We start from the raw sequence: 26,443 nt of genomic DNA on the forward strand, positions 1-26,443 counted from the left end.
TCATTGTTCATTTTTTTTTAATAAAACTATTGTTTTCACATTGATTGAAAACAGAAAAATCGACATAGCAGGACTTAATAAGCTGATTGACTACGCTAGTGGGTGGGTGTAAGCTGACCCTGTTGCATTGAATTCTGTTGTACAAGGAAAGCACGTGTTTTTGGAGGTTTTTTTTATTTGCATTAACTCTAGATTTTTAGTGTTGGCAATTAATTATCTTAAGCTAGTTGGAATTCCAAATCTTTGTAAAATGTTTGGATAACGTACACGTAGGATAACATTCACAAAATTTTTCCCGGATTAAGGTGTTAAGGTAACGTATTCAGCTCAGTCAGATTAATCATTTTTGTATTTGGTACAACATTTCCCTCGAGAAAATAGTGCGTAGGTATTATTCCAACCTGTATATTTTTCTTCTCATTCAACTACTTTCCATTAAACAGGATATGAAAGTCAGTATTATCGATGTTGTCTTACCTGTTCATGAACGCGCTGTTCGTAACTGTCCGTGGGTTGTAACGTTGTGGTGTAGTTACATCAAGGCCTTGGTATGATGTTTTTGTTTCATTATCAACTACCATGAGACATTTCAGGAAACATTTACGTTGATGTCGCTCTTGTAATTTCGTTAAATAATGTTAAAATGTTATTTATAAATGTTTTGTTGTGTCATTTAAGGAACGAACTTCTCAAAGTCAAGACAAAGTACAAGGTATTGTATGTCGTTGAATTTTTGTATCGATTTGTATCAAATGATGCTAATTATTCTTTGGGGCATTTCTCTAAAATAGAATTTCCCTTCCATGTCATCTAAACAACATCGTTAGTATAGTCGTCTTTTGTAGAGGTTTTTGACCGCGGAATGAATGCAATGATTTCAAATGCAGATGATTCAATCTTGCTTTGGCGCTGTTTTTTGGAATGTCTGAGACGGCGTGTAAAAGACTGGAAACAAGGTTAGCAAATTGCTCAGAACTTTTAATTGTTTTGCCAATTTTAATGGCATGTGTTGTTTTTTTATGATGTCGTCAGAAAACGCAGAAAGGGTGGACTTGATGAAAGCATTTGATGACGCTACAGATTATATCAAGTCAAGTGTGTTAAACTTCTCTTTATTTATAGGAACAACTATTTGAGGGAGAAAAGATATCACAAGTAATATATATTGAATTATAAGATCAAGTGTTGGTTTCTTTTTTTTCAGACTTCGGGAAAGACGGAGATAGTCAGCATTTCATTTTAAGATATAAGGCCTACTTTGAGGTTTGATTAGCAACATTTATGCTATCGCATGTCAGTTTTATCATTTCTATCAAATCTGTGTCGAATGTACTGGACTCATACCTACCATTGTGTTTAGGCAACGAAGCTGGACAATATCTCAGGTGCCAAAAAAATATGGGATTTCATTATGTTACATCATAATCGTGAGTCAAAGTTTTGGGTTGAATACATTCAGTTGTTAAGGTTAGTTTATTGGAAATTCCTGAGCGCTATATAGAGTTAGGTTTTGTGTCATAGCGTGTACAAGTGTTTTTTTGTAAGTCTAACATTAGTTTTTATGAGGGAGAACTGGAACGCGATGGTCAACGAGGATAAATTGATGAAATATATAATTTGTTTCAGACAAGTACAGGATAACATCGGTTGTAGAAAGCTGTTTAATCGTGCGATACAAACATCAAATGATGAGCCTGAAAAACTTTGTGAACTTTATCTTAAGTTTGAAAAAGAAGAAGGTTTGTTGAAATGTTTTAAGTGGTTTTGTAATGATATAAGTTATGCGCATTTAATGAATACGACAAGTTTGTTTTCTGAATAAACCTGTTTCAATAAACATGTAACAATAAGCATGTTTCGTATTCATTAAATGAGCATTATCAATAGTGCTTTTACGCACTTTACAGTAACGTTATAAGTTATCATAGTGGGCAATGCTTCATTTCTGAATATACTTTCGATTAAGGTATTCATGAATTTTGAAATAGCGAAGTCAGCATGTATTTATTTGTATTGTTCGTTCAGGATCTTTAAGTGATCTTGATGTCGCTGTTAACAAGTGTTCTGAAAGACTGAAACGAGTTTGGGCTCAAAAACAAAAGGTATTTGTCCTCTGCATAGAAGTTGCATGTAACCTTTCTCCATCCATATGATGATTCTGTAAATTGCATGTTACCTTTCTATATCCATATGGTGATTTGTAAGTTGCATGTTACCTTTCTACATCCATACGGTGATTTGTAAGTTGCATGTTACCTTTCTCCATCCATATGATGATTTGTAAGTTGCATGTTACCTTTCTCCATCCATATGATGATTCTGTAAATTGCATGTTACCTTTCTACATCCATATGGTGATTCTGTAAATTGCATGTTACCTTTCTACATCCATATGGTGATTCTGTAAATTGCATGTTACCTTTCTCCATCCATATGATGATTCTGTAAATTGCATGTTACCTTTCTCCATCCATATGATGATTCTGTAAACTGCATGTTACCTTTCTACATCCATATGATGATTTGTAAGTTGCATGTTACCTTTCTACATCCATATGATGATTCTGTAAATTGCATGTTACCTTTCTACATCCATATGGTGATTCTGTAAATTGCATGTTACCTTTCTACATCCATATGGTGATTCTGTAAATTGCATGTTACCTTTCTATATCCTTATGGTGATTTGTAAGTTGTATTTTACCTTTGTCCATCCATATGGTGATTGCAAAACTCGTAATTATCACAGGAATATGAGAGGAGTGATGCTACCCGTCAAGCGGAGGATGAAGCGAATGCCAAGAAGGAGAAAGTAAAAGCTGATAAACGCACCAATAAAAAAGCAGAAGAGAAACTAAAAATTCAAAAAGTCAAACGAAAAGTATGTAAAATTTTTCTCTGAATAATCTTCAGTTGTTTTTTCGTAAAGATTTTTTCCGCATTGATAGTTGTGCCTTTTTATGCTTGTAGCATGAAGATATTGACGATAACGATATTAAAGATGAACAGCCAAGCGCAAAACGTCCTTTCGGTAATTACTTCAATGTCCACGCTTCGTTATTCATCTAGATTTCGTTGAAAGTTGCTTTTGGTGGTTCTTGAAGGATCATTTGATAATGTTCTGATGAGGATAATTGGATACTTCGAATGTACATTGGGTACATTGAGAATACTTTGAAAATAGAAATTTTATTTCTTTCTTCCTTCAGTATCGAAAGACGAAAAAGCACCACAATTGAAACATCCAACGCTAGCGACTAAGGAAGATAAAGTTCATGGCAGGTATTAAAGATGATACAAAAAGGTTTTTAGTATCATTTATGAAAAAAAATCGTTTCCTCTTGTCGGATAAAAACATTGCCTTGTACAGAGAAATGAGTTAAAAAAAAGCATTGCTTTGTATGAGAAATTGCGTGCAATAGAAAGTTAATTCAGTTTGGACTACATTAGATTGCATTGTTTTTGAATAAGTTATTTTTCCATGTAAGGCCAATCACTTACCCTTATAAATTGTTTAAAAATTATATGCCAATATTTTATTTGTTTCATGACGTATTGTCTGTTTGTTTTTATCGTTTATCGCTAGCTGCAAAGACCATTTGAAAGTATTTGTTAGCAATTTACTCTTTTCTGTCGACGAGGAGCAATTAAAAAGTGTATTTTCGCCGGTTAGTTTGTCAATAATGTTTAACTGTTTCATTATCCCCGTAGTTCTTGGTCTTTTATTCTTTTTTTACTTACATAGCTGGGTGAAATAGAGGAAATTCGTTTGATTAAAAATCTACAAGGAAAATCTAAAGGATACGCATACGTCGAATTTAAACATCAGGTATGAGGATTGTAGCACTCTTGTCACGTGATCGTATGCTTGTAGCGTATTGGTCCATACCTACTGTTGTTGCAGACAATTTAAAAATAACCATTGTTGCTTTTTGGGGTCGCCCTTTTTTTGCCTATGCATTAGTGACTTTACCAGTTGTCGTTATGACACCTAGGGACTTTTGCTCTTTGGTAGTATGACACCAACAGGGCTTGCCGCTTTTTAGACGAGATCTCCCTTTTTTTAGTAAGACAACGTGGGAAAGGGCTGCTTCAACAGGTGTTTTCATTTCCTTCAATAGCTGCTTCCATTTCTGTTCATGTATTCATTTATCTCTTCAGAGCTCTGTTTCAGCCGCTTTGGCTACAGACAGACAACAGTTGTGTGGACGACCGATGTTTGTTTCGCAGTGTGTGGATAAAACTCAAACTCCGACCACTTTCAGGGTAGGATATCAGATTATTAAAATTTCATAACATAAAGGTTTAAAATGTAGGTCAAGTTAGATTTTACAAATGGCTCACCTTATTATATGTTATTATTGTAAAAACTTTGAACTAAAGGTATTGGACTTGATTATTATTTCAAATTTAAATGAGAAAAGCAAAACATGTAATCCTTGTTTGCCATGAAGATCGTGGATGTTTTTTTTTCATGATGCATTAAACATGATGCATTAAACAGTTCCTTATTCTTTTTTTTGTAGTTTTCCACAACCCTCGACAAGACCACCGTCTTTGTCACCAACCTGCCATTTGAAATGAATAGTACAGAAATTGAAGATGTTTTTAGCGAGGTACGTGCAGTGATTGTCTTCATTGTTGGATTTTAGGCTTTTCTTCCCGAAATTTATCACTGATGTTTTTTACAGCATGGCAAAGTAAAGCAGGTTCGTTTGGTCACAAATAGGGCAGGAAAGTCGAAAGGATACGCTTATGTAGAATTTGAAGACGAGGTATTTTTTTGTCATTTTTTTAACCATATGGGATAGTACATGTTTTTCAAGAAGCAATAGACTGATTGATTGATTGATTGATTATAGAGTCGCCCACTCTTCTCTATGATTTATTACTTAATAACTAATGTACAATTTTCTTAAATGATTACACAACAAGACATATACTTCTCCTTGTATGAATTATATAGATTGTATGCATTTGTCTATGAATGATTACAAGATAGTTTCACACTTCATGGATGACTGCTTGTTCAGTTGATAGCATACTCTTCTCTCTACATTTATATATATTAGAATAAACACTTCTACATGGTTCATTACAAGATAGCTTGTAATCAATTAAATGCTTTTTATCAAACACGTTGCGAGGACGTTATTTGTAAAAGTTGAAAATGTGTTGATATTTTAAGTCGGGTGCTGCAGCGGCGGTTTTGAAGCAGGACCAGAAGACTGTGAAGAATCGCGTTATTAATGTAGCTTTATCAAATCCACCAAAACGAGAACGCCAAGAAACTGACGTAAAACACATTCGTCCTGACACAGGAAGGTGTGTTATATTTATTCGCTCTTTTGTAAAATCGTTCCTTTCAATTAAAATTTGTACTGTTTATCTATGTTTTATTTAATTGTTCGTATAGTCGTCCCGGTCGTGCGCGCACGCAGGTTCAATTTGTACCCAGGGCTTTGAAAAAAACACAGGTCGCGGACAGTTCGGAAGCACACGCCATCTTGGACAGCTCAGTTGAATCGAAGCAGTCGGATAAAGTGAAGTCTGGACTGAGCAATGATGATTTTCGAAAGATGTTGCAGAAATAGAGGTTCGTGTTAACAATTAAATATACACCCGTTTTTAACAGCAGTTTCATTGTCAGCCTCCATTTCATGCCAGTGTTTTTCTTGCGATGACTGAGTGTAGTATATATCATGTATTCTACAATGTCTAGGTGTAGTATATATCATGTATTGTACAATGTCTAGGTGTAGTATATATCATGTATTCTACAATGTCTGGGTGTAGTATATATCATGTGTTTTACAATGTCTGAGTGTAGTATATATCATGTATTGTACGATGTCTGGGTGTAGTATATATCATGTATTATACAATGTGTGGGTGTATTATATATCATGTATTATACGATGTCTGGGTGTAGTATATATCATGTATTACACAATGTCTAGGTGTAGTATATATCATGTATTACACGGTGTGCTATATATTATGTTGTTTGGTAGCCGGCTGCGCTATTGTGGACAGCGGTTAATCATGATGTCATTTTACTTGTCGAAGCGAAATGTTAAAATCTTCCCTGAAGCCTGTTTTGACATCGTCACAAACTCGTCCTGCCTTTTTTGTTCAATCCCACACAACGACGGTTTAATATACATCGAATACACTGAAACGGCCTTTTCAACACTCTGTGTTTGTAACTAGTTGGATAGGTTCCATGTTTTTTTTTAAATCGTCCCAAACTGTCTCATCAACGATTCAATTGTGGAGACCATCTTTGACCTATTTTACCTTAGCTATACGTAAGAAGTATCACTCTGCACTGAGCATTATTTTTCTATATTATCGTGATACTTCGTTCTCAATCTCGGTAGGAGGTTTTTATCAATCTTTGTATCGATCGAATGCATGTTTTACATTTAATTAATACGTTTCATTTATTTACTATACTTGCAAGTCTTTTGCTCCAATCTTAATTTTTTTGTTAATTTGATATCGTTTATATAATCTAGTTGTTATTACAAATTATAATTCATTTCAATATACGTATTTATATATATGGTGTTGTTCTGATTTCAGAAGTTCTTCATTCGCCTCTCTCTTGCGTACTTTTTGCAAAATCCTCCGACTGTTTCACACACATGAATTAAACCGTTTCTGGCTGTGAATTGCTGTATCACAAAGAAAAAACAACATTAGGAATTTGCAAGAATAATATTTTTCAACTGTGGAGCTTAATTAGTAAAATTGAGGACATGGTATATATTTTAAAAATGATGTATATTGCACAGCTTGTTGTGTCGTTTTATAAAACTATGGCAAATCATATTCAAAGATTTTGTCGGTGGATAAAAGTTATGAACTCGCCAGTGCCAGTAATATCATTTAATTTGCTTTGCCAGCAAACTAATTTCCGAGAGATGAATAAGACAAAAAACACGATACATTATATCTGTTTTGACAATATCAAAAAAGCCGAAAGAATGGCATTCAAATATACTGTAAAATTTAACTAATATGCATCAATTTGTTCACTCACAATCGAAATTTGTTGTCCATCGAAAACATTGCAATCGTTTCAAACGGTTTACTTCGCCAAAACGAGTATGTCTTATGGCTTATGTATAGCTGATAAAAAGTTTCTTTTGTAATCCGGAGCTCGTTTGTACTTAATGTAATCTTAGCAGCTAAGACTAGCTACGAACGACAACAAAAAAAGATAAGACTTTCTCAGTATGTTATACCTCATTTGTGAACATTCTTTTCCTTCCAAAAGCACCACCACCAGCCGCAAAACATTCAATTTCTTTCACGAAAACAATTGAAAAAAGAAATGCAAAAACGAGAAGCACTGTCACTCTTTTCATTTTCTTAACTTTTTTTCCTAAATAGCTGTGTCTGTATGTAGTAATTGCTCTTTCAGTCGAAACTGCCTTCACACCGAAACCCGACTTCGTTTTATAACTATCCAACTCGTTAATTAAACAGGATTATCTTCAATTTTATACAATAGAGCGTTTTAATGAAGTACATATATAATTAATGTGATTTTTGCGCGTCATATATTAACACCAGACTTCGTTCATTAACTTTTCACCTTTTCGCATTGTCTTACCTCGATTACCACGCGTTTCGTCTCGGTTATGTAAATAAAATATTATATGTTTTGACTGTTTAATAAATTTTCGCGTGCAATTTAAACTGTAAAAAATTGAATTTCGGATGTGTACAGTTGTAATTTTTTGTGATTTAAAATTTTTGAGTTTGACGAGCGCCTTTTGTTTGTTATTGGTCTTTTGTAAATTTCCTGTAATCTAAAGATCAATGATTTGGAGTAAATCTGAATTTGTCGAGCGATATATTTCTCTTCGATTCTTTTCTTCCTTGTCGAAGGTTGTTTTACTAAGAAACTCATCAGGACCTTCGCTATTCTTTATCTTTTAAATAAAACCCCATTCTCAAAACTTTGCGTTTGTATACCCAAAACTTTATCGAAACCTGCATGATACGCGCAAATCCTTGACATGTAGTACATGCTAAAATTTTCAATCTCGTATTCGTGTTTAAAATAAACATTCTCAGTTTAAGTTTATTAGACAGGTGCAAATATACTTAGTAATGCCACGCGTTCAGCACATCTCAAATGAACATACTTATATTGATGAGGACGATAAATATGAATGCAATTAAAACACTTAGTCGTTACTTTGTCGAAAATTTGCCATGTTTTTGTCTTTGCATCTATGGATAAGTGGAAAAGGATTTTTAAATGTAAACGTGTGAGAGCTAGGTGTATATATTGTTACAGATCATGTTGAGAACATGAAATTTCGCATGCATGGAGTGTAATATTGTTCATATGTTGTATCGTCTGTGAAGAAGTTAGGCTAGGGTTTTAAGTTTACCTAGGAATTTATTAGTTTTTAGCATCACACCGAAAAATCCCAACGCTTGCCATTTTCGTGCATGACACTACCTTCGTTACGTAGTCGTTTTATCATCATCTTATGCAAAGTAGATAGTATTTTATTCATGCACGATAAGTTACCAATAATGCATATGCTGTTCAGGCCAAATTTCTAATTTTTTCTAAAAATGTTGCCATTTTCGTGCATGACACTACCTTCGTTACGTAGTCGTTTTATCATCATCTTACGCAAAGTAGATAATATTTTATTCATGCATGATAAGCTACCAAAAATACATATGCTGTTCAGGCCAAATTTCTAATTTTTTCTAAAAATGTTTCCTCAAGAGTGAAATTTATTACGTGTAAATTTCTTCAGGCCCCTACATGTCATTGCTAGTTGGGATGTTTCGATCCTTTTTTAGTTATTTAAAAATCCGCCTTTTTTGATAACGGTCTGTACTCCTTATCCAGGTAATAATGTAAATTTTAGGAAGGAGTGAATGAGAAAACATTTATGCTATCGCTTAAACTTGAGACTCAAATCTCGACTTCAACGACAAAATTACTTCATATTTTTGAAATATACGTTTTGATCTTTTAATCTGCTAATCGTACAACACTATTCTATTTCAAAGACATTTAAACATCAACAACATGATAGTATAGTGTCGCTGACTGTTCAGTTCAAGGAAACTTGTTTTCGTCTATCTCCCATTGTTGGCAGTGTTGATATGTTAAGGGTTTTCTGCGTCTAAGCGATAGGCCTGCAGGTTTGCCCCTAGAGCCAAGTGGATTTTGCCAGTTTCTTTTAAGCTGCAGTAAAAAACAAAGTAAAATAAAACTGATTTATGGTTCTTTTTCTGTCCAATAGATTTATGCTACTTCCAAAACCGTTCCTCCTCTCTTTAAGCCAATTTCTGTTGTCTGTTTCATTGGATAATTACAATTAACCACTTTACTCGCTATTCTTTCAAGGTTCTTTTTCTAAGCACCTACCTTCATTTCATCTCCAAATCTGCCCGTTCCAGCCGAATAAGCCAGATTCTTTTTGACTAAAGCTAGCGAACACAACACCAGGAATAAGCCAGCCAGAACTCCTTTCATTGCTTCACAATTCTTTAGAACTCGTTAAGATTTTGTCTTCGTTAAGATTAGTTTTTGATTGAAGAGGAATATTCTGATTTTGTAATGACTCGACGAATCTTTTATAGCCTTAACAAATCCATTTGACAAACGTTGGATCTTCAGTGGAACGCCGGTAGCCATTAGGAAAGCAAATACACTCCATCGTAAGACGCCAATCTGTTAAACAATTTCTGTTGATATTTCCGTTTATTCAACGAGCAAAAAGTGAATTTAATGAATTTTAAATGGTTAAATAGAGTAAATTCTTAAATTTGCCCAAAACCAAGCGATAGGTTTTGGACATTTTGCAAATATCGTTTAGTGAAGGCAATTAGCTGTTTTTATGTCAAAAACATAGCGCATCAAACCGCGAGAAAAATGAAAACAGTTTTAATGATAGAATTCGGTTTATTTGTGAACAAAATGAATTTCTTGACCGGATTGTACATGTCAATGTACAAGTTAATTTATACATTAAGTTAAATTACAAGGACGATGCACCTGCATTATGCAAAGAGAAGTTTGATCTAATTGTAAACAGAATGAAATCATTACTCTTAGTCAACACTATCTGAACAATGAAGTCGTTGTTTGTCCGGATGAATTCTGTCTATGCAATCCTAAAATAGCATTTGGCGAGGAAATATACGTTCTCCTAAACCATAACATGTGTGTGTGAGCAGGGACGTTGGTCGCGAGTATTGTATTTTGTACAACGATTTTGCCCTGGAATGACCTTTAAACGAATGTGCAAACAGTTACGGCTGAAATGGCAACACAAACCATGTCGATACGATATGTATCCTTCTCTTACTAGTAAACTGATGGATTTATTGAATTTGAAGTTGCGTTTACAAATGTTTCAAAGTATGTGAATCGGACCTTAATCTATCTAACTGAAAACTCCTTAAGTATATGGACAATATCTCCTATTCTACCATGTACCCTCAGTGTAGCCAAGTCATCTGCCCTGGTTTCACCAATATTCACAATAGCCAACGGTAGTTTGTGCTCGCAAGCCCTAACAATAAATCTATACGCCGAGTAGACCTGGAGACTAGAACCCAAGGCCAGCACCGCATCGGACTCACTTAAACGATCGTGAACAAGGGCGATTCGGTCACGTGGTACAGTGTCTCCAAAGAAGACGACATCCGGTTTCAGCACTCCACCACAGACTGCGCAATCAGGAACAGTAAAGTCTCGGAGTAAGTCTTTGCTTAGGTGAACATCTCCATCAGGAGCGGCTAGCTCGGGCGATGCGTTAAAGAAAGGGTTGAGCTTTTTAAACAACCCTTGGAGCTCTTTCCTTGATATCGTCCCACTGCAAGTCAAACATGTAACTCTAGAAATGAAATAAGAAATCTTTAGTCTTCATAACAGTTGGTTACTTAAAGTCAACTCTGTTGCTTGCCATTAACGGTGAAAGAAACCTGCTGGTAGTTCCGTGTAGTTCTGTCAATCTTTTCGAGCCAGCCTTCGAATGCAAAGAATCGACATTTTGAGTGACAAGCCAGTGAATTTTTCCAGCCTTTTCCAGTTCTGCTAACACAAGATGTCCTCGGTTTGGTTTGTGCGTTGAAAAATCTTCCCATCCAGCGTAATTTCTGGCCCAATATCGCTGCCTTTTCGATTGACTTTTGACAAAATCTTGATGTTGCATTGGTTTATCATTACTTACTGCATACAACCCAACACCTTCAGATCTGTAATCTCGTATGCCAGACTCTGTCGAAATGCCTGCTCCTGTTAACACGAATAGCCTTTTACTTTTCTCTAAAAAGTCTCTTAGTTGCGATAGAATCCTTTCGTCTTGATGCCTGTTACTCTTGGGGACGAAGTCTTCAATCGTCGCATGACTTGTTGAGCGAGGTCGTTGAAATACCCAACGCTTACTACGTTTAAATTGACAAATAAACCGTGATTGTGCTGCAGACATCATTCAATTCTTTATTTCAGCGAATTCAATAGTCTCTAACATAAATTTCCTCATTTATTAATGATATTATAGCGCTTTAAGAGTAAGAAAAGCTTGTAGTTTTCAATCTTGCATTACAGCGGCCATGTTGTTGATGATGTAAGGATTGCGTCACAAGACAAAATTGAAAAAGTAATTTTTATCCAGGCCGCGGTAAACATTTAATTTTTATGAAAGTTCCCTCCTATTTCCGAAGAAATCAATGGATTCTTGCATTTACATTGTACACAATCAATGTTCATAGTAATTTGTCTGGCAACGACGACTGATAGATAACTGAAGAGGTGCTTCAATATGCGGATTCCCACATCTGCGACGATAGACAGACAAAGTTACCAATCCATGTCGTAGTATAATGGATTTTCGTTGCATTGCACAATGTAAGAGGAGTATCACGATCTTCAATTATATCAAAGGCTCAATTTCCTCGAACAGCCCTCATAAAGTCACGATTATTTTACATATATAGATTCGGCTGTCTCTGTTTGACACAACATTGTTTCTATTCCATGTTTGTCATAGTGTATATTTTACTCCACATCCAAATTTATAAATGTTGTGACTAGGCTTACCAAATGTAATGTTGTGGGGAGCCAGTGATATTAGTCGTTCATTTTTTAAAATCTAGAACGCGGACCCTTGGACCCTTAACCCACCGCCGCCCCCCCCGTCCCCCTTCCAAATAATCTTTTCAATACCATGTACAATAGGAAAATATAAATACAAATGTGATATGTAACTAAAGCCCGCTGCACACTGGTGAACTTGCCGCGCGTACTTGTTATTCGTGACAAGCGTGATCGACAAAATTTCCTAGATTGCGCGGAAGTTTTGAACAACGTTTGTCATTCGTGACAGATGAGTCATGTTTTTCAAAACTTCCGCGCACACAAGGAAATTTTGTCGATCACACTTGTCACGAATAACAAGTACGCGCAGCAAGTTCACCAGTGTGCGTGCGGTTTCTTTCTCTCCCTCAAAAAAAAAACTGCGGCGCGCATAAAGTCGAGTATTATTTCCTGCTATGTCTGTTATTGACCATTCAAGCATTTTACTAAATTTAAAGCTAGGAAACATTAATAACATGAAAAACTTCTTAGTTTGATTTACTGGCTAGTGAGAAATGTACAAACATGGCGAATAGAGCTTCTTATTTAAATTTGTAATTTTGTATAAAAAGGCAGTTTTTTGAACGTTGCCTTTTTTCTTTCATTTTCTGATATATACACAACAGTGTATATTATACCGGTCTGAAGTCTGGAGTAATTTGAAGCATGCACGAGTGATTATTGAAGAACTCTAGTTTAATCTTTAAAAGCAATGCACATTTGAAACAATTCTATTACCAATGTCAGTAGCAATTTATAAAAAATTAACCAATTTCCAATAACCATATAATTTTACATGTTTTTGACCACCCTTTAGAATTGCACCGAATAAAGATATTTTTTATTCACTAGTTACTGCTCCATTGAGCATATACCGTATCCTATGTTAATTCAACAATGTAGCTGAAAACATAACTCAGAATCCGAAGCAATGAGACAGAGCCGGACGCGGCTCGGAAACAAAATAAATTATAATCGCTAATTTTAAATTTAAAATACCGTAACAACGAAGTCATTGGTTATAAAATGAATGAAAATTAACCAATCGATGCGTTAAAGGAATTTATTTTGCCCATATAGCTTAGGCTAAACCGCCCCCGTGGGAAAGAAATATCGTTTAGTGAGTATCTCGTCTCGTGACCGCAGTCGAGCATTTTCCACTATTCGTTTTATGTTGGTTTGTGAGAGCATACTGCATACAGTGACTTCAGTCACAGTTATAGACAGCGAAGCTCTAGTTTTAAGGCAATAATTGTTTGAATAGATTTAAAAAATATAGTTATTTTGTCTTTGATTTGCTATGGCGAATGGAAGCAAGGATTACTCAAACGGCTCGATCATATTTCCATCTGATTTAAATCCCGTAATCTGTGAACAGCCAAGAAACTATTCTCCCGACATGGTAAGTAAGTTTGTTGATGAATGCATTGTTTCTCTCTCCATTTAATTGAGGGTTTGTACATCATTGTTTTATGCAGAGACAAAGGGTGATTTTCATGCCCAATATAAAGACAAATTATACATGCTCGAGCGTTGCTGACTAAATACAATGATTTTTATTTTGATTGTGAAATAACCATGATTTAAAGTAAAATGATAACTTTAACTTGCCAAATATCTTACTTTGTCTCAAGTCAGGCTGGAAAACATAAATTTCAGCAAATATTATATACTGGGAATTATTGGCTCAAGAGCCCCTCCCCATTTAAGCGCCGCGCCTGTGTAATTCTTGAGTTGCAATTCAGCCATTATGGTGGTATGATAGAAAAGAATATTTTATCAGTGTTATTGTTGGCACCAGCCGACGTAGGCGAGCAACATTGTTTGGTAAATCTCAAGAGAACGGTCGCAAGTCAAGAATACAACCAACAAAATTCATGAACTATGAGACGTTGTAATTTGTTATGGACGTTGGACCGCGCAAAACGGATAGTTTGGTGAAGTGTTTCCCGCACTCCCCAGGCTCACCCTACAAATTTTTCGTATAATAACGAATTTCATTGCAATCTATTAAAAACTGCATGTTAGACTTAAGCTGGTAAAAGGGAAATGTGCGGCATCTTGACGCTTGTAAAATGAAAGTACCCAGACATTTATTTGCATCTTTGTATTTGCAGTTGAAGTATGTGGCCTTTATTTACATGGTAACATCTTTACTGAGGTAACATTAGCCAACTTACTTTTAGCTTTTGTCTTACGTATGGGTAAATTACATATTTGAAAGTCTTTTTTATAATGAAGCGTCGTTGGATCGTCATCGATTATTTTGTTTGCATTAAAAAAGAAAATTGTGTCAAATCACGAGGTGACTGAAATGTAATTTTTCTCATCAACTCTTACTTTCTTTGCTTTTCATCACTACCACTCCGTGTAGTTTCGTTCGTCTTGACCCCTTTTCCAAAATACATCAATTGCAGCCATGATTTGTGTTACTTTTATAGATCCAACCTCTGTTCAATTTGTCTCTCGCTGACTTTTTTCTGGGGTTCGGTTGGTTTCTGGCTACATGTCTGTGGTGGGTACATCCTGATGGCCCCTCAATAAGTACAGAGACATGCTTCTACATCGAGATGTTCACACAGGTTTTTATCTTTCACTAAATATGTTTAGCTTGAGTTGTGTTAAGTGCGAGAGACAGACTTCAACACACACAAAATAACGTTATTTTTTTTTATTAAAAATCTTTGACAAAAACCAGACAAATGCATACACCTGTATTCCAATCAATATCAAATGCATTTTGCTCACAACTCGCCCACTATATATGTTGTTTTTTTTTTCTCCTCAGATTTTCCAAATTACCTCCTTCTTTCTTACTGTTAATTACGCTGTTCACGTGTTTATCCGTGTTCAACAAAGAGCCGTGGAATCGGTGGGTAGCCGTAGAGAGTTTTGTATATACTTTATATATACTTTCAATTTATTTAAAAAGATTATAAAGCTTCCATATCGCTTGTCTCCTTGCATATCACAAGCAGTTCTTTACAAACATTGACTATTTAAGTCGTTTTGAACTATTTAATACAATTTAGTGTGAAGGTTCCTCCTTCTCACGTTATCATAGGCGTACGGGAGCTATCATTTCTTGGGGGTGCAGTAAAATTTCCCCAAACTCAAAAAAAAAGTTCCGCCATATTTTCGCCCGACTGACGTTTAAAATTTGCCCAACTTTTCAATCTTCAAACTTTTTGGGGCGGAAGCTCCGCCCCCCCCTTTTCCGTACGCTTATGCATGTTATAATCGGCCAAAAATAATATTGCAATTAAGATTACACGTATTCCTGTTTGCTAGTGTTGAGAACCTGAGATAACGGTGTTACACCATTTAGGGTACACGTGGTTTCTATTATCGAAAGCGGGGTCTTTTTCGTGGTCTGTACATGTTTTCTTGGTAAACACAAAAGATTTTGCTTTATCTAAACCTTTGTGCTGATTCGTGAATTCTGATCATTTGTTGAAACATTGACCAACTTTGAGCATGTTTATTTACAATGAATAGGATCACTCCTTTGCTGGTCATGTTACCAATGATCATATACCACTCTAGTCATAATTTTGTCCATTGCTCGCGGTAAGTGGAAATGGTTTATTGTAATCTTAAGACAAAGAAATCATATACATTAACACGTACCAATATCTTGTAGTTGTTTAGTTTTGATTGATCAACCGAAGGCTCGCGTTTACAATGAGGTATTCCGTATTTTTTTTTATCTAATTCTTGTCTATTTTTTCTGTTTTTCATAGCTGTTATTAAATTTTTTTTGTTAGACGAGGGTGGACGTAAAAAATTTTGCTTGGCGAAACTACGCCTCGATTGTCCTTCTTTTAACTATTTGTTTTGCTATTACTGTCATGTTGGTATGTTTGTGCATTAAAAGTGAATGCTGAAATAGAAATTTCTCACCTACTGCCTCGCTCATTAGAACTCTTTTTACGCATAGGTATTGTATTTCGTGGCATTGAGAAAACTTGCTGGTACAATGAAACGTTACAGCCTGTTGTCCGTTCAACAACGACAAAGGGCTGAAAGTAATAGAAAAAGAGTTCTGTTGTACATTGCCGTGTTTTTCGTATGTTGGCTGCCAGGTAGGAAATTGTGAAATACATACAGGTGCATTGAAGAACAGTGATTTAGACTGAATAGCATAGAATTTTACTATGGGTACAAAATTTAATTATATACATTGGCGTAGTATATGATTTACACACCGCTTACGTAGAGAGATGTTTCACAATGAGATATTGTACGATTCAAATAGAAGACATTGCAAATGCTTTTATACTTTTCAGCTCTGGTTGTTGTATTGGTTAAGTTGGCGACTGAAGAGAAATACTACGATTTCAAGAAAATGTTTGTCGTATTTTTAATCGAGGTATTTATAAAGAAAGTTAAGAATTCATCCGAAGTCCACCAAAGTTTATCTCTGTTGAATTCATTTACAAGAAAAAACCTAAAAGACAAATTCTTGGTCATGTTGTAGGCTATTTTCACGCCTTTACAAGGCTTTCTGAATTCTCTGGTCTATGGTTGGACGAGAAGCTCGTTTCGTCATTTCAACGAGAGCACATCTTCCTATCGACGTCCATTGCTTCCTCCAGATCGTTTTACAACAAGCATTTATGGAACAAGCTCTCCGCTAGCTCATTAACTGGAGTTTTCTTTTGGTAATATAGAATTACTCACAGCATTGACGTGAGTGTGTGTGACTACAACGTCTTATGAATTTTAAAAGTTTCTAATGCCTTTCATACGAAATCCAGCGCTCTTATCTGATCAATAAGAATGTAAAGATATATCGATATTAAAATGCCATGATATTCTACGTACAGTTCTTAGTCCCATGTCATAGTAACTTGTTGCATCCACATAAGTATGTCGCGCTTGTCCGAAGTTGAAATAAAAATTTGCATCTGGATATGCCTCAACGTTTTGGTAAATTTAACAAGTTGTCAGTCAAAGAAGGAGTGTTTGAAGCGTTATAAAGAGGCGTACGTGACTGTGTTCGTGATACGTCTGGCGTTCCCTGTGTCGTCAATAGTTGAGGCGATGGAGAGTAACTCGAACGCAAGGCTTTGTCCGTGGCTATTCTTATCCCCAATCTCTCCGATGCCAATCTTTGGGCAGCTGGTGACATTTTGCTGAGTCTTTCATTAGTACTTCTGCTTCTGGGTGACCTTAAATACATAATTTTATTAAATATAACAAGGATTGTATCGATGACACTTTGGCATCTCTTATATAGGCACGTGCAGGAAGATTAATTTGCAAGAAAATCTGTTCTTACTTACTTTCCAAAAGCTGAAGCAGCTAAAGCCTGCTTTCTTTCCTCTCGATGTCGCTTACTTGCTTTCTCTGCCAGCTTGTGGGCCAAAACCTCTCGATGTTTTGGCTGTGGTATCTGAAATGTGGGTCCTGGGGTCGATTTGACATTCACATCGCCAGCATCCAATCGAAAAGGAGTACCCTCTATTGTTCCCCATGTCATCAATGGCGAGGCATCAACACCTACAAATTTAGCATTAAATCATCAAATCTTTGGTCATCCTCATCTTTTTTACAATCACAAATATTTAAACTACCAGGAGCTGGTGATGGTGTTGCAACAAATCGAAATCCATTAACATTAGGAGTCTCGTTCATTCCAGTTTCTTTCCCATCTACTCCAAATTTTCCTCTCTGTCTGACCCCTTGATTTTCTGAAAATTTATTCATGGAGTTGCTTGTTTCCTTTTCTTTAACAAAATCTTGAGTTAGTCGGGTATTTGCGTGCTTTATTTCTCGCTCTTGTAACTTAGCTTGGGCTATTTCTTCTTCAGTTGTTAATGTAGTACATTCTGGTACATACATGAGGGCATTTTTGTTTGTGTATGCCCAATTATCCAAGTTAGCTGGTCGATCCATTATCTGCAATTGATCACCTTTGACATTTGTTGGAAGCTCTAGTCTCCTTTGCACTAACAAAGCATGTTCTTTCTCTTTTTCATATAACCAAGCATGCTTCTCTTTATTTTTTTCCAAACTGGTTTCCATTATTGTCTCAAATGAAGCATTGTCTTCACTGGTGTTTTTAAAGAGAAACTTGTCAAGAGATATGTTCTTATCAGGTTCTTTTGAGTTGTCCTCTTGTTTTTCTCTTTTCATGCTTTTCACTTCTTCCCCGCAATTAGGATTTGGTGTTTGTTGGCCTCCATCTTCCCATCCTTTACCAGTAGGTGGTCTGTGAAAACTTGCAGGAGTTGGAGCTGCAAAATATAATCTTGATTGCATTTGATGAATATAAAAAGAAATGACTATCAAAAAAACAAAAAATCCCAGGTTACAATGATTGCAAAGGTGCAAAATGTTTAAAAAAGTCCACAATTTTATTTTAAATGTAGCAGCTACGATTGAATTCTTGTTAACTAAAATATTGACAGCAGTATGTATTAAACAAAAGTACATTTGTAGGTATTGGTTTCAATGCCCAAAAAGTATATGAACATGGATATTCTAAAGCAGATGTAACATTTCTTTCCATCAAATGGCATTTTTTAGTCCAATTTTACCTGGTGTTCCAGCGGGAGTATGGAGGATGTTGTATTGTGAAGACAATGCTCTTAACTTTTCAACATCTTGAGCATTCACAGCTTCCAAATATTCGTTCTGAGCTTTTAACTTTGTAACCTCGGGAAAGAAATCTCTCTCGATAATATCCTCTATTGACTGCAAAATATACACATCACATGAGTTAACTTCCTCCCTCTGTTGACATAGACATTTATGTTAAGTGGTTCAATACTGAATACAAAACTGTAGCAATCATTAAACAGATATAACTCATATGTAGTCATTGATGAAGATTATTTCCCGAAGCTATCAATGGTTGGAATAAAAAATACATTTCTCTTTAAAATTATACCTTAATATAGGTGTCTTCATCAAGAACATCTTGTTTTCTCAAGGATTTCGGAGGATTTTTATTCGTAATGGCCAAATCCTTGGAGTCAGACTTCATCAGATCCATCTCAAGTTCTGTATTCACATACCATTTTCCGTGGACAAGAATTATTTATGTCAGTACACAGGCATTGAAATTGCACACAACACAATGTATACAAACATTAACAGTAAAAATGGACAAAGTAATTTATCATTTATCACATTCAACTAAATACTATCGCTCAAAATGACATTTAACGAACAGAAAGATGTTTTTTCTAGCTTTAATAACCTTAATAACATTAATAACTGTAAAATCCTTTGTAATAGCCTAATATGTAACCTCTAACCAGTGCCTCTAACCAGTGCTTCAATACCTCCTAAGCTCCAACGTAATAGAACTCAATATATATGACTCATCTATCCGCCTTAGTTTGTGTATTTTTGATAAGTTTTTTCAATGTTTATGCTACAGCAAATGATATATTTAATGCCTAAAAAGATTGTAAATAGCAACATTCTGTGCTTGTTTTCAAAAATTTCATTCGCACTCCAAATAACAAACTCTTCTCCGATTGTCATTTTGAGCGATAACATTGAGTTCAATATCACAAAAAAGTTAGCAGCATCAGAAGAAGAAACAAGAAAAAAGCCTAAGCAATACGAATTATTTTGAGGTTGCATTCAGCAATTACGCTATTTTTATGTCTTCAAAAAGTCCAAAGAATGGTTTCTTACAACATCAGGAAAGATATAAATTCTCTACTCCTCCTTGGAAGGACGTTTATCGCAAGGTTGTACAGAAAATGCTTTTTGATATTTACTGAATAATCAAGAAACTTCCATCTATACAGTACGTTAAATTTTCAAACAGCGTTGCTTGCAAAGACTTCACAATGGCAGGAGAAAATTGTTGGAAAAATTTCGTCAAATGGATAAATCGGAAAGTTTAGTGAAGGAGGTTATGGAAGAAGAGTGGAATATGTTACGTAAAGACACTGATTTGTGTTTGACACCTGAGTATAAACGATACAATCTGTTTTGCTATGAACCAGAGGTGTGCATCATTTTATCTACTTACCTACCCATATTGGTAGAGTTTGGCTATCTTTACCATTCCTGATATTGTTTTTCAACAATTGTACTTCTTCGCTCAAAAAATTTAGTTAATCTTACTGTTTTATGTAATGACTTACAAGGAAAATTCATTGTATACTGACAAAAGTGTATTATGCAGCTAGATGTTGTGTTCACTTTAATATAAAAGTAGTATGTTGCCCCTAATCTTCAATGGGATGACATAAGTCATGTTTGATGTGTAAAATATGATATTAAACAAGTTTATGTTCTAAACAGCCGCTTGTTTAACCATCAAAATTTTGGTTTTTTATTCCTGACCTTTTTCATAACTAAATTAGAATTATTGTGCATCTTGCTTTGGAAAAGAAATCAAATTAAAAGATTTCTGTCTTAAAGAGATTACCAACATAGCATTATGGTAATCAACTTTGCAAGATGAACCAATGTATTTGTTTTGTCACATGTTGATGAGTTGAGTTTCAATGCAAATAAAATGATCTTCTTTGTAGTTTGGGGATGATGAAGATCTAAATGACTTAATCAATGTTTTTGAAGAAATTCAAAATGAATTAATTGAGGAAGGTATGCATGTATAATGCGCTCAAAAATCATTGTAGATCTAACACTTTAAACATGAACTAAGTTTGGGGCTGTCTATGTTTCAAAGTCATCTCTTGTAATTTATTCTTTATTTCCTTTATATTTTGTGAATTTTCTTTAGAAAAGCTCTTGCTTAGCCAGGAGTATGAAAAAGACTTGATATTTGAGGAAGAAAGACTTTGTGCAGCTATTGAAAGTCTGCAAACCAATGATCTTATTTGTCCTATTTGTAAACAGTACGATTAGCATTCATCATTTCTTGTTGCTTACATTTCATCCTTTATAATTATAATAATCTTTTTGTCTATAAATTGTATGTTTTGTTGTTATTTTAGAAATCCCTTGTTGCAGAACAAGCAGGTTATTTTTTGTTCATGTGGATTGCAGTTTTACACAGAGGTGATGAGAGTTTGATATAACACAGTTCTCATTTTCTGTGGCATTTTGAAATGGACTTTTTCATCTTTTGACAGAATGATGCCATAACTTTGGATTGGGTTCACTCACAATTGATGGATGCAATGGAGCAACATAGGTATAGTCATGTACTCATAGGATGCTTGGAAATTATCATGCATTATGGGATGCACTAACAAATATTGTTACATATTTTATCATTAGAAATTATGGTTGTATGGACCAGGCATTGTTTAGCGTAACCTCCCATCCTGAACTCCAAGTCAAAAATTTGATTATGGCATGTAAGGTATTAGTGCTTACTTATGTCATTGCTTTTTTATCAATGTACTGGTCATTTCAATGTTTCATTTTACATTTCAGAGCTGTGATTTTTTGGCAATAATTCTGTAAAAAGTGTGAAAGATTATATTTGTTATTTATAAAAAAATGTCATCGTTAATAAAAAAGTGTATTTAAAAGCATTCTTATTGTGAATAATGATATTAAAATATATTTACATAAATAGAAAGTTTTTTATCATACTAATTTTCTTAATACAAATTTTCAATTATGGATTTCCATTGGTTAATATTACATGAATTCCTGCTAAAAAAATATTTTGTTCGAAGGCTCGTGTAATACGACTCGAAATCGAAAACATCAATTAGGAAATTTATAGTAGTTTCCTTTCGATCGTTTTGTTTGAACAGGAAAGAATCAACAAGCGTCACGATAAGGCATCCTTTTACCATGTTCGGGGATATTTCTGTAAATTTGAAGGTCTTGTGGCAATTTTCACACTTGGGAAGGACTTTTTAGCAAGATATTCGCTCGTAGCAATTCCGTGGTAGGATCTTAAATTGAACGACGATGCAACGCGATTCCTCTGTCAGATGGGAAGATTTTTGCCGTAAACATGGCGAGAATGCTGCGAAGTGCTTTGCAAGAGAGGTGAAACAGTTTGTGGACAATAATCCAGTTTACGATGGCATTGGTTCGGCCAACATTTTCGCAAAAAAATTCATAGAATGTTTTAACCAAACATTTACAGCTGAACTGATAAATGCGACGTGGTCGGATCTAAGCGATCCTGAATCGCCTGGACCGTTTTCAAATGAGCAAAATTTTGCTTCTAGTTTCACTCATATCAACGGACAAGAGCCAACAAGCAAAACACGCTCCAAATTTAACTTTCGGCATTTGTTCAAGCGATCTAATAGTGCAACGCAAATAGAAAGTCAGTCAACGAGTACAAGTGTTCATGATACTAGACAGTCTGGGAGGTTTCGACCACCTAACTTGAGTCTGGAACATGAACGAACGCCTGGAGACATTAAAAAGGACGGTATTCTTGATTATTTGATGAATCTAGATTCTGGTGCAGATCTGGAAGAATTCTTCTGGCAGAAATGTCGTGTTTTGTTGTATAAAGCGCCCGGGGGGTACATGTTAGAATTCTACGCACCGCCAAAGGTAGAAAGTAAATGCTATTCCTTTATTATTTTAGTTTCTGCTTGTTTATTAACTTACTTTGTTCATCCTTGAAGCAAAAATAATGAAGTTGATTTATAGGTAATTATAATTGATCTATTATACTTGGTATGAAAAAAGAACTTCCTTGTTTCAAACAAAAGCTTTTACATTTATTTATTTTGATACAAATAGTGCTAACATGCCCACTTATTACCCTCTTGTGTATTTCTGCAGGAAAACTTGGAGAAATTATATTTGTCATATGTCTAATTATATTTTCCTTCTACATATTTTTTACATTTCTTTGTCAGTTCCTCTTACGTTTGGCATGCATCAAAAAGGACTGAAACATATTTTAATTTTAGTAGCTGAATACACTTGCATGTATGTACAAATTGTGTGTAAGAATTGATTAGATTTTTTAGATTTCTTGATATTGCTTCAACTTGAAATTACAATTAACACAAGTCTATGTACAATCATTTGAATTACCTATGTACAAAAGTTTGAGTTCAATGTATTTTTTACATGATAGGCCGCAAAGCCGAAGAATGGTGTATTTTGTTTTCTTATTCACGAGGCAAGACAAGCGACTATTTTGGAAATGCCAGATGGGGATAATGTGTTTGTTATTAAGGCAGTGAACAAGAAGGAATACATGTTGAGAGCAAACAATAAGTATGAAATGGATACTTGGCTTAAGGATATTGTTCATTGTATGGAGGAGGATCAAACTGGTCCTACAAGGTACATATTTTACTTTAAATGGTGACTTTAACTCTTGGTGTAACATAAGTTGGTTGTTCTTGAATTCTTGATTCATGAACTTACAGTGGAAGTTTAAAATTATACAGGTTTTTCTTAATTTCTGATAGAACCGCATCATACTCTTCAGATAGACACAATATTAATGTCTAATATAATTCACAATTTTCAAAAAGGAATTGCATAAAATTTGGCAATTGTTATCATGATGCCTGACATAAACTTTGCAAAAGCTGTTGCCATCAATGTAGAAAGCTTTCCCCCTCCTTTCCAAATCAGCCAGACATATTGTTGCAATTCCAAGTTTCTTTGCACTAATATTTACCAAAGAGCGAATCAATACTTTTCATTAACATTGTAGATTTTTTATGTAGTCCCTCGACTCCAACTGCTCCTTCTTCATTCTCATCCCTTCCAACGCCACCTGTTAGTGGACATGATCCAAGAGATGAGCCTCTTATTGTTGCTTTACCTGATGAGGATGGTAATAATTTGTTATTAAACCTTTGTTTTTGCATGCAATAATGCTCCATATCAGTGGCGGATCCAATGTTCTTCAAAATAAATTATATGACATTATGTGCTTAGTTTTAAATTGAATATGCCTTCAGAACTGAACTATTGTTTGCCTATTTCTAAAGAATAGAATTTTACCAATCTATATTTTGCCTCTTTAGGGTAGTTGAAATGCAAATGTATTTAGTTTTACGTACCTTAGATTTGTCACTGTACCAAATCTCTAACAACATTTTGTTAATGCAATAAAATTCAAACAAACCACATTCACGTATACGTTGTTTGCCCCTAACTTTCTTCTGGGGGGAGATATCAACAAAACATCAGCAAAAACTTCAATATCTAAAGCACCTTGGCAAATGTTTATTTCTTATTCAATTATTTCTTATTTCAAAATTTAAAGGATTTGGTAGACTTGTGATTCAATATGTATGACTTTTCTAACGAAAAATTTCGATGTTTTATTTGTAGTATCAGGTAGAAGACGCTTGTCAAGACAAACCAACATTGAAGCAAATACTGGAATTCGTTGTTAGTACACTATAGTTCATTACAAATGATCATTTGTGTTGTCTTTACTAGTTTTCTTTGAACTTTTTTCTCATTAGATTCGCCCGCACCTTTCATGTCCAGCTCACCACCACCTGCCTTACCTCCACGCTCACATTTAATGAATGACTCCGAACTCCAAACTAACGCAGACAACGGAAATGACGCGCATCGTGGCGTGTCCGAGGAGACGCCACCGCCTAGTCCGGATATGTCCACTACACAAGGTTAGAGGAGCATTTTCACTATTTTTTTTCCGATATAGTTTGTTGATAGATTTTCCAAGGTATAGTCATGCCGTTTGAGTTTCTTTAACTTATGTTCATCTCGGAAACGACTTTACAGGGAGTATATACATTTATAATAAACCTTTTTAGCGCGTACAAATGAAAGGGAAACGACTTCTACAGAGACGCAAAACAGTCAAAATTGGATGTCGTTTACCGGGGACAACCATCCTCTGGCTCCCTACCCCTGGTTTCATGGAACTCTCTCACGTTTGGATGCTTCTCATTTGGTTTCCCAGGGGGGACAGCAGTGGCACGGAGTGTTTTTATTGCGTCAGAGCGAGACGAGACAAGGCGAATATGTACTAACGTTCAACTTTCAAGGTCGTGCTAAGGTTTGTCCGACAGTAAATTAAAATGCATGTTTTTTAAGGATCGACTCCTTTTATGAATGCTGATAAAGACACTTCAGCACATGAAGATACAGAACAGATTTCGATGTCACATTAATTAAGATGATAGTTTTACATACAAGTGCATTTTTGGGCCAAGATATTACTTAGCAAAGACACTGCTCTTCTAATTTCTCTGTTTTCTTTTAGCATCTGCGATTGTCGTTAAATGCAGAGGGTCATTGCAGGGTGCAACATCTCTGGTTTCCAAGCCTCTTTGACATGCTCGAACATTACCGCAGCAACCCCATCCCTCTTGAAAGCGGTGGCATCTCTGACGTTATGCTGACCAATTTCGTCGTACGTACCGGAGGGGAGAATGAAAGTGCGCCCAGGAGGGCGTTATCCGGAAGAGTAAACCGTGAAGAAGGACTAAGGCGAGCTCATAGTGTTCAAGCCAGTAGGATCAACAGGATAGCAATAATACAAGGTGGCTCTGTTCGTCTACCTTCCAGGTCAGCCAATCAACAGCCGATACGTGTTCGTGCTGTTGAGAACCATTATTCGGTCATGTGAATAGAGAGTGGGCAAGCTGAAGGCTATTTAGGCAGCGAAAACTGTTAAATAGGTAAGAGATTGCTGGCCTTTGTTGTAGGTAATTGGTTCCTTGAGAGTATATTTCTATATTCATGGATTGACATGTACATGTGGGTGAAGACAAGGGCTTTGTGAGACGAACGGACAACAGTCAAACAATTGAGACTTCGTCTTTTCCCAAATAACGATATTAATTAATAATAATTTTTAACTTATTACTATAGTATAGCTGTTTCGGTTATAAACAGAAAATTATATTGTAAAGTTGTGTTTACGAATATCAGTTATGGCCCCAAAGACTTTTCTCCTCATTTTAGTTCTTTTGCTAGTTCCAGTTCTGTTCAGATTTTCTTTGCATTGTGATCAGGATTTGCCTGATTTTCTTATTGATTTTCTGCAAAGAAGATGCTTAATTTCGGCTCTGTGTACACTTGCCGTGCAATACTTGCATCTGCAAACAATTTATTTGTGTAAGGCTGTTTAGGCTGACCTTGGTGTACCTGACGAAAACTTTCTTGTCGTAGCATCACGCAAATTTGAAGCAAAACGTGGGATGTTTAGACAGCAGTATTAATGATATTAAAGCGATGATAAGTGACGCATTTGTTCAAATTAGATATCCCTCTAGACGCGTGTGGTACACAGCTATTTATTTTATGATCAATGATGTTGGTGGTATGCCAAAACATACAAAAGTGAGTACTGGTCATAAAATTAGACAAATAGGACAGGCTCGATAAATTTATTAAAGAACTGCGTTTCGAAGTCACCTTGACCTTAATTTCAAGTTCAAAAAG

General features: G+C 35.3%; 6 protein-coding genes and 2 long non-coding RNA genes across 10 annotated transcripts in view; 4 read left to right on the plus strand and 4 right to left on the minus strand.

The window, feature by feature from the left end:
* The window catches only part of LOC124434931 (squamous cell carcinoma antigen recognized by T-cells 3-like), a 12,991-nt gene extending 3,480 nt beyond the window's left edge, over window positions 1-9,511 (plus strand). The window contains exons 11-29 of one of the 3 annotated variants that reach the window (XM_046984874.1): window positions 444-548; window positions 679-712; window positions 846-956; window positions 1,033-1,095; window positions 1,205-1,263; window positions 1,361-1,467; window positions 1,627-1,739; window positions 2,026-2,102; window positions 2,750-2,881; window positions 2,971-3,031; window positions 3,210-3,282; window positions 3,587-3,668; window positions 3,746-3,829; window positions 4,162-4,266; window positions 4,527-4,616; window positions 4,692-4,775; window positions 5,189-5,325; window positions 5,417-5,596; window positions 6,589-7,021. In XM_046984874.1, coding sequence (XP_046840830.1) covers window positions 444-548; window positions 679-712; window positions 846-956; window positions 1,033-1,095; window positions 1,205-1,263; window positions 1,361-1,467; window positions 1,627-1,739; window positions 2,026-2,102; window positions 2,750-2,881; window positions 2,971-3,031; window positions 3,210-3,282; window positions 3,587-3,668; window positions 3,746-3,829; window positions 4,162-4,266; window positions 4,527-4,616; window positions 4,692-4,775; window positions 5,189-5,325; window positions 5,417-5,594 — 1,695 coding nt within the window. In that variant the 3' untranslated portion in view covers window positions 5,595-5,596; window positions 6,589-7,021. Of the gene's footprint in view, window positions 1-443; window positions 549-678; window positions 713-845; window positions 957-1,032; window positions 1,096-1,204; window positions 1,264-1,360; window positions 1,468-1,626; window positions 1,740-2,025; window positions 2,103-2,749; window positions 2,882-2,970; window positions 3,032-3,209; window positions 3,283-3,586; window positions 3,669-3,745; window positions 3,830-4,161; window positions 4,267-4,526; window positions 4,617-4,691; window positions 4,776-5,188; window positions 5,326-5,416; window positions 5,597-6,014; window positions 6,567-6,588; window positions 7,022-9,394 lie in introns of those variants that run through there. The other 2 variants (XM_046984875.1, XM_046984876.1) reach the window with 2 other exon arrangements.
* Window positions 2,086-2,679, minus strand: LOC124434940. Its single transcript, XR_006944941.1, has 3 exons — window positions 2,665-2,679; window positions 2,297-2,419; window positions 2,086-2,135 (listed from the first exon to the last, which is right to left on the minus strand). It is a non-coding gene; the product is annotated as an uncharacterized LOC124434940 (long non-coding RNA).
* Window positions 6,415-7,466, minus strand: LOC124434939. Its single transcript, XR_006944940.1, has 2 exons — window positions 7,254-7,466; window positions 6,415-6,680 (listed from the first exon to the last, which is right to left on the minus strand). It is a non-coding gene; the product is annotated as an uncharacterized LOC124434939 (long non-coding RNA).
* On the minus strand, window positions 9,003-12,102 carry LOC124434936 (NAD-dependent protein lipoamidase sirtuin-4, mitochondrial-like). Its single transcript, XM_046984884.1, has 3 exons — window positions 10,978-12,102; window positions 9,416-10,889; window positions 9,003-9,232 (listed from the first exon to the last, which is right to left on the minus strand). The coding sequence occupies exons 1-2, from the start codon at window positions 11,484-11,486 to the stop codon at window positions 10,433-10,435; spliced, it is 966 nt and encodes a 321-aa protein (XP_046840840.1). The 5' UTR covers window positions 11,487-12,102; the 3' UTR covers window positions 9,003-9,232; window positions 9,416-10,432.
* Window positions 12,103-13,028: 926 nt separating this feature from the next.
* Window positions 13,029-16,956, plus strand: LOC124434067 (transmembrane protein 116-like). The gene is made up of 12 exons (XM_046983929.1): window positions 13,029-13,532; window positions 14,248-14,291; window positions 14,372-14,435; window positions 14,572-14,712; window positions 14,919-15,002; window positions 15,459-15,520; window positions 15,629-15,700; window positions 15,774-15,819; window positions 15,898-15,987; window positions 16,071-16,215; window positions 16,420-16,502; window positions 16,611-16,956. Exons 1-12 carry the CDS (start codon window positions 13,431-13,433, stop codon window positions 16,776-16,778), a joined length of 1,101 nt encoding a protein of 366 aa, XP_046839885.1. The 5' UTR covers window positions 13,029-13,430; the 3' UTR covers window positions 16,779-16,956.
* LOC124434066 (splicing factor ESS-2 homolog) lies at window positions 16,260-19,251 on the minus strand. Its single transcript, XM_046983928.1, has 5 exons — window positions 19,029-19,251; window positions 18,676-18,832; window positions 17,710-18,372; window positions 17,419-17,635; window positions 16,260-17,304 (listed from the first exon to the last, which is right to left on the minus strand). The coding sequence occupies exons 1-5, from the start codon at window positions 19,131-19,133 to the stop codon at window positions 17,052-17,054; spliced, it is 1,395 nt and encodes a 464-aa protein (XP_046839884.1). The 5' UTR covers window positions 19,134-19,251; the 3' UTR covers window positions 16,260-17,051.
* Window positions 19,252-19,379: 128 nt separating this feature from the next.
* Window positions 19,380-21,656, plus strand: LOC124434068 (RPA-interacting protein B-like). Its single transcript, XM_046983930.1, has 8 exons — window positions 19,380-19,842; window positions 19,923-20,105; window positions 20,638-20,710; window positions 20,850-20,964; window positions 21,064-21,127; window positions 21,202-21,263; window positions 21,350-21,434; window positions 21,509-21,656. Exons 1-8 carry the CDS (start codon window positions 19,753-19,755, stop codon window positions 21,536-21,538), a joined length of 702 nt encoding a protein of 233 aa, XP_046839886.1. The 5' UTR covers window positions 19,380-19,752; the 3' UTR covers window positions 21,539-21,656.
* A 112-nt stretch (window positions 21,657-21,768) lies between these two features.
* On the plus strand, window positions 21,769-25,943 carry LOC124434065 (SH2B adapter protein 1-like). Its single transcript, XM_046983927.1, has 7 exons — window positions 21,769-22,600; window positions 23,136-23,347; window positions 23,740-23,849; window positions 24,353-24,412; window positions 24,490-24,657; window positions 24,808-25,052; window positions 25,260-25,943. Exons 1-7 carry the CDS (start codon window positions 21,998-22,000, stop codon window positions 25,623-25,625), a joined length of 1,764 nt encoding a protein of 587 aa, XP_046839883.1. The 5' UTR covers window positions 21,769-21,997; the 3' UTR covers window positions 25,626-25,943.
* Window positions 25,944-26,443: the final 500 nt, after the last annotated feature.

The sequence above is a fragment of the Xenia sp. Carnegie-2017 genome, unplaced genomic scaffold, assembly GCF_021976095.1.
Source record: "Xenia sp. Carnegie-2017 unplaced genomic scaffold, XeniaSp_v1 HiC_scaffold_14, whole genome shotgun sequence".
Classification (NCBI taxonomy): domain Eukaryota; kingdom Metazoa; phylum Cnidaria; class Anthozoa; order Malacalcyonacea; family Xeniidae; genus Xenia; species Xenia sp. Carnegie-2017.

Excerpts from the sequence above, each read along its gene's own strand:
- LOC124434066 (XM_046983928.1), bottom strand. The coding sequence starts at position 19,133 with ATGGATCTGATGAAGTCTGACTCCAAGGATTTGGCCATTACGAATAAA. Across the intron at positions 18,373-18,675 it reads TACTCCCGCTGGAACACCAG|CTCCAACTCCTGCAAGTTTT; the intron begins GTAAAATTGGAC and ends TATATTTTGCAG. Across the intron at positions 17,636-17,709 it reads AACACCATCACCAGCTCCTG|GTGTTGATGCCTCGCCATTG; the intron begins GTAGTTTAAATA and ends CTAAATTTGTAG.
- LOC124434067 (XM_046983929.1), top strand. The coding sequence starts at position 13,431 with ATGGCGAATGGAAGCAAGGATTACTCAAACGGCTCGATCATATTTCCA. Across the intron at positions 14,713-14,918 it reads ACATCGAGATGTTCACACAG|ATTTTCCAAATTACCTCCTT; the intron begins GTTTTTATCTTT and ends TTTTCTCCTCAG. Across the intron at positions 15,003-15,458 it reads AACAAAGAGCCGTGGAATCG|GGTACACGTGGTTTCTATTA; the intron begins GTGGGTAGCCGT and ends TACACCATTTAG.
- LOC124434068 (XM_046983930.1), top strand. The coding sequence starts at position 19,753 with ATGTCTTCAAAAAGTCCAAAGAATGGTTTCTTACAACATCAGGAAAGA. Across the intron at positions 20,711-20,849 it reads AAATGAATTAATTGAGGAAG|AAAAGCTCTTGCTTAGCCAG; the intron begins GTATGCATGTAT and ends AATTTTCTTTAG. Across the intron at positions 20,965-21,063 it reads ATTTGTCCTATTTGTAAACA|AAATCCCTTGTTGCAGAACA; the intron begins GTACGATTAGCA and ends TTGTTATTTTAG.
- LOC124434936 (XM_046984884.1), bottom strand. The coding sequence starts at position 11,486 with ATGATGTCTGCAGCACAATCACGGTTTATTTGTCAATTTAAACGTAGT. Across the intron at positions 10,890-10,977 it reads CTACACGGAACTACCAGCAG|AGTTACATGTTTGACTTGCA; the intron begins GTTTCTTTCACC and ends TTTCATTTCTAG.
- LOC124434065 (XM_046983927.1), top strand. The coding sequence starts at position 21,998 with ATGCAACGCGATTCCTCTGTCAGATGGGAAGATTTTTGCCGTAAACAT. Across the intron at positions 23,348-23,739 it reads GATCAAACTGGTCCTACAAG|TCCCTCGACTCCAACTGCTC; the intron begins GTACATATTTTA and ends TTTTTTATGTAG. Across the intron at positions 24,658-24,807 it reads GGATATGTCCACTACACAAG|CGCGTACAAATGAAAGGGAA; the intron begins GTTAGAGGAGCA and ends AAACCTTTTTAG.